Consider the following 14,293-nt stretch of genomic DNA (forward strand, 5'->3'; position numbering starts at 1 on the left):
GCAAAAGAAGTCTCCAGAACGCTCTGTCGTGCTGGCAGAACACACCGCACATGCACGAATGGCTTCCCGCGATGCGAGCGTGCACTTAGTTTCATTTGATCCGCGATTGGAGAATCACGCTTTTGTTCAGCGGCGTTTTCTTCTGGCTCAGGAGACCCAGGTACTCGTTTTACCGCTTCCCTCTTTACTTTTTTCAGCTGACTTTATCTTCAATATAAAAAAAAAAAAAACCAAAACCTTTTTTTCCTTTACTTTCTAGCTTTTTTTTCCACCTCTTTTAAGTTATCTTGATTTTTCCATAGCGACCGCCCTTAGGCTGCTCGGTCGGGTTCTTTTTTCCCTTTTTCGTGCCCTTTTTGTTGGAACCATCGAGTCGTTTAATTTCGCTGCCGCTGTTTTCCCGTCCATGTCATCGAAGATTCCAAGCGGCTTCAAGTGTTGTACTCGCTGCAATCGGACCATCTCGGGTGGTGTGTCTCCAGTGCCTTGGACCCGGCCGGTTGCCTGTAAACTGTGTCTTCTGATGAAAAAACGGACCCAAGTGGCTCGGGAGGCTCAGCGTGAGAAACATTTTTTTTTCCTGATCGGTCCGGTCCTTTGAGGTCAGCATCGAGGGAAGCAGTGACATCAAGAGTCCAGGTAATGGCTGCCGAGCGACCGCATTGAGTGGGTCTCCACCTATGTCGAGGCCTACTGCTATGCAGGCCCCCCCGGGACTGACCTTTATCAGACCCGGCCCCGAGGAGGCGCGAGGATTCCACGTCCTCTTCGGTACCGATGAGTCTCGATGACGGGCGTTGAGCGAAGGCTAAGAAGCACCGTCATCATTCTCCTTCCATGCATGGTAGCGAGCGCTCCGGGGAGCCGAGGGAGTCAGCACCCGAGAAGCGTTGACGCCGGGAGGACCGCTCACCCTCCATACAAGAAGTGCCGATGCGTCGGTCATCTGGCAGCCTGGTACAGGCTCTCGAGCCCCCTGAGATTCTGCAACTGACTCCTGCACCGGCCTCAGTCTTTTCTGATGGAAGCTCTCGACGTGCGCATCAGGGCCCTTCTTCTGGAGCTTCTGGAAGGGTTGCTTCGCCAATCTACCTCTGTGTCGGGGGTGCTTGCGCCTTCTGTACCGACTGCGGTGGCGGCATCTGGGCCATCGCCTATGGTGCGGTCCCCGTCCTCGGTGCCGCTTGCAGAACTGGCGTCGACTGCCACCCGGGTCGATTCCCCCTTGATGTCTGCGGAGGAAGCTTCGTCGGAGTCCACGCAGGGGTCGACTTCTCGACAACCCCCACGAGGTCGTCGATCCTCGACGTCAAGACAGGCTCCGGTTCGGGCTGCTCTTAGGGAGCTTTTGTCCAGTACCGATGAGGAGCGCTCGTGGGAAGAGAAGGAAGACCCCAGATACTTTTCGGAGGAAGACTCGTATGGAGTTCCCTCTGATCCTATTCTGCCAATTGAAAGTAGGATGTCTCCACCTGAGAGTCTCATCTTTTGTTCGGGAAATGTCTAAGGACATTTCATTCCCTATGGAGGTTGTGGATGAGCCCAGGGCCGAGATGCTTGAGGTCTTGGATTATCCTTCTCCGCCTGCTGAGGTTGCAGCGGCCCCCTTGCATAATACACTGAGGGAAGTGCTCATGCGGACTTCGTCGTGCCCTCTTTCTAACCCAGTGGTCCCCAAAAAATCTGAGTCCCAGTACAGAGTCCATGGAGACACTGTAATGGTGAAGGCCCAACTTTCTCACGATTCCATGGTGGTGGACTCTGCTCTCAGAATCTTTTTGGAGAGTAGGTAGAGGACATGGGCGATTAGATCAAAAAAGCACCATGATACTATGTATTCTCTCTCCCGCCGGGCGTCTTCTGCTACCACTTCCTCATCCAGGAGGTGTTTTGGAGGGAGGAGGAGTGCTCTCTACTCTTATAATAGGCGTAGGTACACTCCTGCTTCTCGGCAGTCGGTTCAGGCTCAGTCCCAGCATGCGCGTTCCTATCAACACCGTGCGCCTAAGGCCCCTAGGGCTCCCCAGCAAAAGCAAGGGACGGACTTTTGACTGTCTCTAGTGCAGCATAGCCTCGGAACAAGTGTCCGTGCCAGACGGCTTGCCGGTCAGGGGGAGGTTAATATTTTTTCACCAAAGGTGGCCTCTTATAACCTCCAGATCACCACTGCTAACACCAATAGATAATTGCACGTAGAAAAAGTCATCACAGACTAAAAAACTCTCGATAATGTTTTCAATAAAGTTTTTTTTTTAATTTTTGCTTTCAATTTAAATCCCTTTCAAAATAAACATCAAATGTCTTCAAAAAAACGCCAGTCAATTGATTGCACTTATCTTGCCATGTTATCCTCTGGATAATGCACTGATTCCTACGGTCCCGTTTTGATTGTCTTTGTCAGGGAACCAGGCAGTGCAGAGGTCTCAACAATGTTGGTGCTTCATCTTTATCACAAACGTTATAAAAATATTGGCCACTCTTATAACCTCCGACAGGTGGGTTCTTCAAATAGTCCGGTTAGGATACACTCTCAATCTGGTCTCCAAGCATCCAAATTGCCCACCGGGAGCTCAGTCTTTCAGCTCCCAGCATAAGCAGGTACTTGCAGAGGAAATCTCCGCCCTTCTAAAGGCCAATGAGGTTGAACCCTTTCCACCCATGGAAGAAGGGCTGGGATTCTATTCCATGTACTTTCTTGGCAAAAGAAAATGGGGGGAGGGGGGAATGCGTCCCATCCTAGACCTAAGGGCCCTGAACAAATTCCTAGTCCGAGAAAAGTTCAGGATGGTTTCCCTGGGCACCCTTCTTCCCATGATTCAGGAAAACGATTGGCTATGCTCTCTGGACTTAAAGGATGCCCATACTCACATCTCGATACTCCCAGCTCACAGGAAGCATATTCGATTCCGGCTGGGAACTCAGCACTTTCAGTACCGTGTACTGCCCTTTGGCCTACCATCTGCGTCCAGGGTCTTCACAAAGTGCCTGGCAGTTGTTGCAGTATCACTACGCAGACTGTGAGTGCATGTGTTCCCTTATCTCGACAATTGGCTGGTAAAGAGCACCTTGGAGGCAGGGGCTCTGCAGCCCATGCGGATGACTATTCAACTGCTAGAACTACTGGGTTTGTAATCATCCCAAGTCCCATCTTATCCTAGTACAGAATTGGAGTTCATTGGAGCTCTGTTGGACACAAATAGGGGATCCAGGTGCATCACTACTTGGACAGCTCGAATGCAGACTCTCAGCTAGAGAATGACACGGAGACAGTGTCCCCGCCCCATCCCTGCAAGCACTGTCCCCATCCCTATGGTTACTGCGGGTCCCCATGTCATTCTCTACTCACAGCTATGGGCAGAGTGATTCATCTCTTGGCTTGGCTGGGTGATGAATTATACCAAATCTGGTACTTGGTGTACCTTAGGATGTGATGCGATACTTAGGGGGGGAACCATGTTATCCCTGAAGGCCACATGGTGAAGTTACATACTCAGAGCTTTGTGCATAGAGTCCCCTGCATCTGGGGAATTAAAACCTAGAGCTCGAGATGGCGGCCTGGGTGAGTGCTGCTATTGGGCCCTATGGTCTCAGATTTTGACAGCCATCTTCCACTTTCTGCTGTTTCACCAGAGGTGGTTTTGGTGGGACTGTCCCAGCTACCTGCTCAAAGGGGTATCTCTGGGCTGTCTGAAGTGGGTGATGGTGACTACCAGTGAGAGCCTTCTGGGCTGGGGAGTTCATTGTCTGTGGAGGCTTGCACAGGGCCCACTGTCATAATTGGAAGCGCCTTCATCTCTCATTTACTTGTCAATGAGAGGGCCATTTGCTTAGTGCTGATCTTGTTCCTTCCTATGTTATGAGGGAAGGTGATCAGGTGACAATGCTCATATCAGTGACTTACATCAACAAATAGGGACTTGCAGTGCAACGTTATCACTGGAGGCTAGCATTCCATTTAGGTGGCTGTCCATCCATTGGCCATGTCTACAGTTCAAATTGCAGAGACAAAGAATGTATCTGGCATAAGCTGATCATTAATTGTCTCTGTGATCTGTTTTTGTGAATGTATCTGGCTTAAGTTGTGTAATGTATGTGGCTTTAGTTGAGTGTTCCGTTTTGGTGCAGTATAGCATGTAATAAAACTGTTCGATACAGCAGCATACAAGACAAATTGAATCAAAGGTATCTGCCCTCCTTCCTTGTCATCAGCAGCAGATGAATCCATTACGAATGGGTTATGTCCACCTACCAGCAGGGGAGAGAACACTGAAAACCATAGTGCCTCTAGGACGGCTTACTCCATCTGCCTCTCAGTATTTCTCTTATCTCCCAGCAGGGTTGGACGCAGCTTGTAAAGCTCCTTGAATATTCTGCCTGGGATGGCTCCTGTGCTTTTGCCAGTTGTAGCAGGGGTGTTGTGGCTAAGTGGAGCCCACTTTAAAGGCACATAGGTTCGCCCTTTCCCTGCCTTACCCTTCCCCCTATGTGGATGCAGACATATAGGTTCGCACTTTCCCTGCCTTTCCCACCCTCTTCTGCCTCCGGAGTACCTCTAGCTGTTTGCCTCCAACTTTCCTCACAGCATTAAAAAAAAAAAAATCACGCTTTGACAGCGTTGCTATTTCTGAGGCTTTTCCTGACTGTGCAGCGTAACTGGAGCTCGTGGACTCGGTCCTTTGAGGTAAGAGCAATACTCAGCCCCTCCAGGGAGGGCCTGCAGACGGCATTCCGATCGGGGTGATTTTGGTGCGAAGCCGTCATTTTGAATTTTATTCCGCCGTTTTTCGGCGATTGCTGCTGAGGGAGTTAAGCGCTGTTCCCGTTGTGGCAAGCGCAAATCAGCAGCGGGGCTCTGTAAAACGTGCTGTTTAGACGGTAGAGCCAGTACGAGCATGGCGAGCGATGATTCTTTCCACTCGGAGCTGGCAGCGGGCGCCATCTTGGAAGCGCCGCATGGCTCGACCCCCGCGGTTGCAGAGGAGTCTGAGAGCAGAGGGGCGCCTCAGGCCGAGGCTACCAGAGGAGCTCCGTTCCCCGTGGCTCCTAATTCGGAGACGGGAGGTCAGGGTGAGTTTTTCTCCCCCGAGTTTGTGCTTATTTTACATAAAGCCTTCATGCTGAAAAGAGCTCTGCTGCAGGTGTCTGACACTGCGTTGCTACCTGGTCTCCCTCCGACTGATGATGGCCCGGGGCTGGTATCAGACGTGGATTCCCCTGAGCGTTGGATGCACGCTAAGCATAGACGGGTAAATTCCCCATCAGAGAGTGGCGCTCCCCCCTTTCCCCCCTGTGGTCGGGCTGTGGGGACTCTGAGGGATCTGGCAGGCCTTCGTGGTCTGAGGAGCCAGAGGAAGGTGCTGGTTTGATACTGGATCTGGATGATCCCACTGCGGTTCGGATTTTCCACCACGATGAGCTGCCAGCACTTATCTCCGATGCCTTACAGGCCCTCTCTATTGATGATCCTGATAAAGGCGAGGCCTTCTCTGGTAATCCGAGGATGGTGAGTACTAAGAAGCCTGCTCGAGCCTTTCCTTTGCATGACTCCATCCAAGAGCTTATTTCTGCTCAATGGGCTGACCCTGAGGGGCCCTTGAAAGTGGATGGGGCATCTTTACCCTCTGAGTGAGGAGCACTTGGCCCATTTTGGGATGCCTAAAGTGGATGCCTTAGTCACGGCGGTGACGAAAAAAGACCACCCTCCCAGTAGAGGTAGGGGTCACTCTGAAGGACATTCAGGACCGGCGGCTGGAATCAGCGCTAGAACGGTCCTTTGAGATTTCGGGCCTGGCCTTAAGGGCGTCTGTGTGCAGTTCTTATGCTGTTCCAGCCTGCCTCTCTTGGTTACAACAGGCAGTGGAACAGCCTGTGGATGGTGTGGAGTCCCTCGCTGACATTGCACCGTGAATGGAGTCGGCCTTGTCATTTTTAGCTGACGCCCTTTATGATCTGGTCAGAGCTTCGGCTAAACAGATGTCTGTGGTGGTGTCCGCCTACTGACTTCTATGGCTAAGGCATTGGGCGGCTGACATGGCCTGTAAGCAAAGGCTGGTGAAGTTACCCTTTCGGGGCTTTCTGTTATTTGGAGAGGAGTTAGAGAAGATTGTTAAAGACATGGGGGATGCTAAACCCCAGAGGTTACCTGAGGATAGGCCGCGACCTTCCAAGGGTCAGGTGGTTCCCTCCTCCTCCAGACCTCGCTTCCGTGAAGCTTGAAGGTATCGCCCAGGGTGCTCTGCTAGGTTTACTCAGCGTGCCCGTTTTCAGCAGAGGAACTCCTTTCGCTCGGACAAACGTTCCGCAGCGGCAGGCTCAAGGCCAGGAGTTAAGGGCCGTCCTCCACAATGATGGGACGCCGGTCCACTCCTCCTTTACAGCTGTAGGAGGACGCCTTTCCCTCTTTCTTGAGGAGTGGACCAAGATTACCTCAGATCAGTGGGTCCTGGACCTGATCAGAGAAGGTTACCGGTTGGAATTCGGTGCCCCGGTGAGAGATGTGTTTGTGGAGTCCCGATGCAGCACTGCCGTCAAAACAGGCGGCGGTAGAGGAGACCTTACAGGTCTTGTTACACTTCGGAGCGGTGATCCCTGTCTCCCGCCAAACACGGCTGCGGTCGTTATTCCATTTATTTTGTGGTGCCGCGAAAAGGCGGGTCTTATCGGCCCATTCTCGACTTAAAGAAAGTCAATGAGTTACTAAGAGTGCGGTATTTTTACATGGAAACCCTGCGCTCCGTCATTGCGGCGGTTCAGCCAGGAGAGTTCCTCACATCTCTGCACCTGAAAGAAGCTTACTTGCACATTCCTATAAGGCCCCCGCACCAACGGTTCCTCCGGTTTGTGGTGGTGGGAAAACATTTCCAGTTTCGGGCCTTGCCTTTTGGCCTCGCCACAGCTCCCCAAACCTTTTCCAAGGTAATGGTGGTAGCTGCCTTTCTCAGGTGAGAGGGTATCCGGGTTCACCCGTACCTCGACGACTGGCTCATCAGAGCGGACTCTGCAGAAGAGAGTCGTCACGTAACAGCCAGAATGGTCTCAGTACTGCAATCTCTGGGCTGGGTCGTCAATATAGCCAAAAGTCACCTGACCCCCCTCTCAATCTCTAGAATATTTGGGGGGTCTGGTTCGACACAGCCTTGGGGTATGTATTCCTACCCGAGCAAAGGCAGTGCAAGCTTCAGAACCAGGTCCATCTGCTCCTGAGGATGCCTCGCCCGCGAGCCCAGGGTCTGTGGACACCCGAGGAAACGGGGTGGTCCATCAATCGCTTGGAACTGAGACTGATATTCCAGGCTCTTCTGGCCTTTCACATGACTCTGGAGGGACTGGCTGTTAGAGTTCTGTCGGACAACACGACAGCAGTGGCTTACATAAATTGTCAAGGCGGCACTCAGTGCCATGCACTGGCCGCAGAGGCCGCTCAGATATGTCACTGGGCCAAGCTACATCTGCAGCTTCTGTCAGCAGCTCACATAGCAGGTCAGAGCAATGTGCAGGCTCTTTTTCTAAGCAGGTATCAAATCGACCCTGCGGATCTTATGGCCTCAAGCACAAATGCCAAAGTCCTGTCCTTTTTCAGCAGACGGAGAGATCCTCGCTCGGCGGGGTTGGATGCCTTGGCTGAACCCTGGCCTCTGGGCCTCCTGTATGTGTTCCCTCCTTGGCCCTTAATAGGGTGACTCCTCCTGCGAATTCGGCTGCATCAAGGAGTGGTGATCCTTATTGCCCCGGATTGGCCCAGGCGGCCATGGTATGCGGACCTCTGGTGGATGCTGGTGGAGGCTCCCCTTCCTTTGCCTCTGGTACCGAACCTGTTGACGCAGGGCCCGGTGACCATGGAGGATCCATGCCGCTTTGGTCTTACGACATGGCTATTGAGAGGGCGCAATTGAGAGACAAGGGCTATTCTAACAAGGTCATCTCCACTCTCTTGCAGGCCCGCAAGCATTCCACTTCCGTGGCCTATGCTCGGATATGGCGCCAGTTTGAGGCTTGGTGTGCTTCTAAAGCGATCACACCCATGCGGGCTTCTGTGTCGCCGATACTTGACTTTTTGCAGGATGGTGTACAAAAAGGCTTGGCCTATAATTCCCTGCGTGTTCAAGTGGCACGTTGGCTTGTTTTCGGGGGAAGATCTCGGGCCTCTCCCTGACTGCGCATCAGGACATTGCACGGTTTCTTAGAGGGGTGTTTCGGCTCCGGCCTCCCATGCGGGCCCCTTGTCCAGCTTGGAACCTGGGGCTAGTATTAAAGGCTCGTCAGTGTTCGCCCTTTGAGCTGCTGAGGCGAGCTTTGGAGAAGGATGTGACTCTAAAGACAGTCTTTTTGGTGGCCATTACATCGGCGAGATGGGTGTCTGAGCTCGAGGCGCTGTCCTGTCGAGACCCATTTCTTCAATTCTCAGAGTCCGGAGTTACGGTACTTACTGTGCCTTCCTTCCTGCATAAGGTGGTTTCAGTGCTTCACCTAAACCAGCCTATTTTCCTGCCCTCCTTTTCTAAAGAGGAGTTTCCCCAAATCTTTTGGGCAGTTGCACCTTCTGGATGTGCGCAGGGCTCTGTTGCAGTATCTGCAGATGTCAAATGCTTTCAGAACCTCTGATCACCTTTTCGTATTGTTGTCAGGTCCTCGCAGATGGTCTCCAGCGTCTAAAGCCACTGTAGCCTGTTGGCTTAAGGAAGCCATTTTTTCTGCATATCTGCTATCTGGCTGGCCTCCGCCTGATGCCTTTAAGGCACATTCCACAAGAGTGATTTCCTCCTCTTGGGCTGAGACGGGAGCACTCTCTCTTCAAGAGATATGTAGTGCAGCTACTTGGGCTTCTATGCTCTCTTTTGCCCGTCATTACAGGCTGGGTGTGGCTGCCAATAAGGACGCGTTTTTTTGGAGCACAAGTACTTGCGCGTGGTGTGGCTTGTTCCCGCCCTATCTAGGGATTGCTTTGATACATCCCACTCGTAATGGATTCATCTGCTGCTGATGACAAGGAAGGGAAAATTAGGTTCTTACCTTGGTAATTTTCTTTCCTTTAGTCACAGCAGATGAATCCATGATCCCTCCCTGATTGACTCTGTTTTGTGTTCTTTTTCCTGCAGATATGTTCCCTCATTGGGAGAAGTTAGAAAACAGTCTTCAGGATTTCTGTTCTACTACAGGAGGTTGAGTTCGTCCCTCCTTTGTGTTATTGCTCCTGTTCTGGGGCGTTGGTTCACTGTGAGGAAAGTTCATGTTATTCTACTTTGCGGTTTAACACTGCTTTGGAAGCTTCAAAATACTGAGAGGCAGATGGAGCTAGCTGGCCTAGAGGCACTATGGTTTTTCAGTGTTCTCTATCTCCCCCTGCTGATAGGTGGACACAACCCATTCGTAATGGATTCATCTGCTGTGACTAAAGGAAAGAAAATTACCAAGGTAAGAACCTAATTTTCCCTTTGCTCAAAGTAATTTACTGATGGCCATGTGTTGATGCCTAGAAATGGCCTAGTGAGAGTAAAGTTCAAGTTCTAAACATTAGTATGTTGTCATAATCACTAAGATGCTTTTTTGGTTACACAAAGCCATTGTATCACATTCCAGGTCCTTATAAGATTAGGAGCTACCCAATTGCACTCGTAAATGTTCAAGACTAGCACAGCTATTCTATTGTACAAGTGGGGGGAAATTGCAGTTGAATCCTGAAACATTTTTTTAGCCTGAGAAAGTGAGGGCATATACTGCAAAGCGGTTTCAGTTGTAATTGGGTGAAATAGATACTAGGCATCACTTATGTCATTGCAGTGCTTTTTTGTAGTTTGCACTGATGCAGAGAAGCTTTATGGCTAGTGAAGTTGCTAATTTTTAGCATCCAAGCTTGATGTAAACCTGGTCCTACCATTATTGCTAGGCAAAAATGCAGATTAGATATAGTGCTGCAATTTAATCGTTATCTTTTTTTTTTTTTTTTTTTTTTAAATATCTTTCCTGCTTTTAGGGACAAGAACTGAATCCATTAGACCTTTCATCCAGCAGAGGCAACCTGACTTCAGTCAGTGATAGAAAAGCTGTTGAGGATGAACTGGATGAACATAAAGCTGCAGTGAAACCGGGTTCATATGCTGATATATCAATCTTTGAAATGGACTTCAAACCTGCTGCAGAATGTAAGGCCAGATCTGTGTTGTTTGCTATGAGATTCTTCTGACCTTTGCCCTCTATATGTTTTAACTGTCCTCAAGAAATGCAGCTTGTCAACCACAGTAACCACTTAGATATTGGACTTAATTTCTAATAAGAATCAAATTAAACTGTTTAAAAAAATCTGCCAAATGGAAATTGTAGCTTTTTTTTTAAATGTGTTAAAACAATTGTGATTTAAATTCTGATGGAACAAGTTTGCTTTTTTTCTTTCCAGTTGAAGGACTGTGCCAACCAATAGAGATAGACTATCTGGAGCAATTTGGATCTTCTTCAGTAAGTGTTTTCAGTGTGTATAGCTGTTTAAAACAATCCCTTTATATAAGGCTAAATTGTCAAATGTTGTTTTAAATCTGTGACTTTAAATTTACTGCTTATTTTCCTAGTTTAAAGAGTCTGCTTTGAGGAAACAGTCTCTCTATTTGAAATTTGATCCTTTGCTGAGAGAGAGCCCCAGAAAAACACACACTGGTGTACAGGAAACAAATATTTGTCTGACTAATGTGTCTCTTAAAAGTTGGTATGTATGAGATTTTTGTTTAACAAAATGTGGAGAAAATGTAATCTGTAAAGCTGTAGTAGCTGTGAATGAACTAACTTCTGTTTTGTTTTTATAGTTCTGGGCCATTGGAATCTGAAATTGAAAATACTGTGCATGTAGAGCCTTTTCAAAATGAAGAAAAACCAAAAGGATTAGATCTACTAGGCACTTTCACCATTTCAGTAAGCATCACACTAATTCATTCACCACATCTATACATCCTACACCTGGAACAGTTGTGCTAACAAAATTAATGGAGTCCGTTTCGTCCCCAGATTTCCTAATTCAGCTTGCTGTCACTAGTCACTTTGATAAAATGCCCATCAGTACAGTTGTCTAAGAAGTTTACAAAAGACAGGTTTCCTCCTGTGTTTTCCCTATCTTTACCAGTTTCCTTTTTACTTTGTTACGTTTTGACATCAAAATTATGAAATTGGAACAAAATACATTGAGCCTTCTTTTGGGTGGGGGGTGACAGAATACATAAAACTAACCTCTGAAATGGACCAGCATCATGCTCAAATGGTGGCTTAGTTTACAGTTTTGGAAGTACTCTTTGTATTGAACAGGAAAGTCAGACTCAGTGGCCATGAGAGCAGCTCAACACCTTCAAAACAGCCATTTTCTTTCAGCTTTAATTGGAGTCATATTCTCTTGTATTAATGCTAATGGAAAATAAATTCTTACAGTAGCAATATGTTCCCTCAAGTTCACAATTTGCTCAGGTACTTTGAGCTAAGTTTTCTTGTTCAAATTCAAGGAGACTTGCTGTTCAGTATGGGCATTTTTCTTTCATAAAACCAGAGGACTTAGTGCCACAAACACTTGTCATTCAATAAGTTTATCTTTCCTTGTCATCAAGCAGATGAATCCATTACAAGTGGGTAGTGGCCATCAACCAGCAGGGGGATATAGAGAGCACTGAAAAACCATTAGTGCCTCATGGCCAGCTAGCTCCATCTGCCTCTTCAGTATACTCTATCTCCCCAGCAGGGTGGCTGCAGCTTATTCATCTCCTTCAGAAAATCTGCCTGGGGTGGCTCCTGTGCTGTTGCCAGTTGTAGCAGGGGTGATGTGGCTGGTGGTGCCCACTTTAAAGACACATAGGTTAGCTCTTTCCCTGCCTTACCCGGCCCCCGATGTGGATGTAGACACATAGGCTAGCCCTGTCCCTGTCTTTGCCCATGCTGTGGATTCAGGCACATAGGTTCGCCCTTTCACTGCCTTTCCCACGCGACTGATCCTCCGGAGTGGAAAAATTTGCTTCTTGCGCTGTTGCCTCTGACTTTCCTCACAGCGTTAAAAAAAAAAAAAAAGTTGCGTCGCACTGTAGCGCAGCGATCCCAGAAAAGAGGTTTTCTTCTGATTGTGCAGTGGATCGGAGCTCTGTGGACTCGATCCGGGGAGGTAATAGCATTTTGTAGCTCCTCCGGGGAGGTCCCGCGTTTGGGATGATTTTGGCGCGAATCCACCATTTTGAATTTCCTGCTGTTTTCAGCGATGGCTGCGGAGGTTGTTAAGCGCTGTTCCCGTTGTGGCAAGCGCAGATCAGCAGCAGGGCTCTGTAAATCGTGCTCTTCTGACGTTAGAGCCGGCCCGAGCATGGCGAGTGAGGTTTCTTCCCGCTCCGTGGAGCTGGCAGCGGGGCACCATTTTGGAACAGCATGGTGCGACCCCCGCAGAGGCGGAGGGGTTTGAGCCTGGAGGGGAGCCTCGTATGGAGGCTATTATGAGAACCATTGCCCCCGTACTGGAACCGGGAGTCCAGGGTGAGCCATTCTCCCCTGAGTTTGTTTTGCTGCTGCATAAAGTATTTATGTTAAAAAGAGCTCTCCCGCAGGGGTCTCAATCGGTCCGGCTGCCTGTGTCCCCTCCAGCAGAGCCCGGCCTTGAATTGCCGTCAGGTGCGTTTTCCCCTGACAGATGGTCGCAGGGCAAGCGCAGAAGGGTGGATTCCCCTTCAGAGAGTGGTGCACCCCCGTCCCCGTGGTCGGGATGTGAGGAGTCTGAGGGGTCTGGCAGGCCCTCGTGGTCTGGAGAGCCAGAGGAAGGTGCAGGATTGCCACTGGATCCAGATAATCCTTCCGCAGTGAGGATTTTCCACCGCGATGAGCTGCCAGCGCTTATTTCTAATGCATTTCAGGCCCTCTCTATTGAAGATCCTGTGAGTGCCGAAGCCTTCTCTGGTAATCCGAGGATGGCAAGTACTAAGAAGCCTGCTCGAGCCCTTCCTTTGCATGACTCCGTCCAAGAGCTTATCACGGCTCGATGGGCTGACCCCTAGGGGCCTTTGAAAGACGCCAGGGCTATGGGACAATTATACCCTCTAAGTGAGGAGCATTTGGCGTGCCTAGCAGTGCCTAAAGTGGATGCCCTGGTCACGGCTGTGACAAAGAAAACTACCCTCCCAGTGGAAAGAGGAGTTGCCCTGAGGACATGCAGGACTGACGCCTAGAATCGGCTATGAAACGGTCCTTTGATATTTCAGGCCTATCCTTACAGGCGTCTGCATGCAGCTGCTACGCTGCCCGAGCCTGCCTCGTTTGGTTACAACAAGCAGTGGAACAGCCCGGAGATGGAGCGGAGCCCCTTGCGGAGGTGGCACCGCGGATGGAGTCTGCCTTGTCCTTCTTGGATGACGCCCTTTATGATCTGGTCAGAGCTTCGGCTAAGCAGATGGCTGTGGCGGTGGCGGCTTGCCGCCTTCTTTGGCTATGGCATTGGGCGGGTGACATGGCCTCTAAGCAAAGGTTGGTGAAGTTGCCCTTTAAAGGCGTTCTATTTGGTGAGGAGGTGGAAAACATTGTTAAAGGCCTGGGGGATGCTAAACCCAGCGCTTAGCCGAGAATAGGCCGCGGCCTTCTTCCAAGGGTCAGGCGGTTCCCTCCTCTTACATACCTCGCTTCCGTGAAGCTAGAAGGTACCACCTGGGGCATTCTGCTGGGTTCACTTCTCGTGCCCGCTTTCAGCTGAGGTACTCCTTTCGCTCAGACAAGCATTCTGCAGCGACCGGCTCAAGGCCTGGAGTCCAAGGGCGACCCTCTTAATGATGGTGCGCTGGCCCCCTCCTCGATTCCTGTAATAGGAGGATGACTTTCCCTCTTTCTCGAGGAGTGGGCCAAGATTTCCTCAGATCAGTGGGTTTTGGACCTGATCAGAGATGGCTACAAAATAGAATTCAGTGCCCCGATAAGAGACGTGTTTGTGGAGTCCCGATGCAGTTCTGCCGCCAAAAGGGCGGCGGTAGAGGAGACCTTGCAAGGCTTGATTCACATAGGGGCGGTGTCCCCGGTGCCTGCCACCGAACACGGCTCTGGCAGTTACTCCATTTACTTTGTGGTGCCGGGAAAAGGAGGGTCTTTTTAGCCCATCCTAGACTTAAAAGAAGTCAACAAGTCCCTGAGAGTGCGGAATTTTTACATGGAAACCCTGCACTCTGTCATTGCGGCGGTACAGCCAGGAGAGATTTTCACGTCTCTGGACCTGAAAGACGCTTACTTGCAGATTCCTATTTGGCCCCCGCACCAGAGGTTTCTGCGGTTTGCGGTGATGGAAAAACATTTCCAGTTTCGGGCCTTG

At 50.0% G+C, this 14,293-nt stretch overlaps 1 protein-coding gene across 1 annotated transcript in view; it reads left to right on the top strand.

The window, feature by feature from the left end:
- TACC3 (transforming acidic coiled-coil containing protein 3) overlaps positions 1-14,293 on the top strand; it is a 237,909-nt gene that overhangs the window by 190,031 nt on the left and 33,585 nt on the right. Inside the window, exons 12-15 of the mRNA XM_030192179.1 lie at positions 9,971-10,139; positions 10,391-10,449; positions 10,560-10,693; positions 10,791-10,896. Of these exons, the coding sequence (XP_030048039.1) occupies positions 9,971-10,139; positions 10,391-10,449; positions 10,560-10,693; positions 10,791-10,896 (468 nt within the window). The remainder of the gene's footprint in view (positions 1-9,970; positions 10,140-10,390; positions 10,450-10,559; positions 10,694-10,790; positions 10,897-14,293) is intronic.

Source organism: Microcaecilia unicolor, chromosome 2, assembly GCF_901765095.1.
Source record: "Microcaecilia unicolor chromosome 2, aMicUni1.1, whole genome shotgun sequence".
NCBI lineage: Eukaryota > Metazoa > Chordata > Amphibia > Gymnophiona > Siphonopidae > Microcaecilia > Microcaecilia unicolor.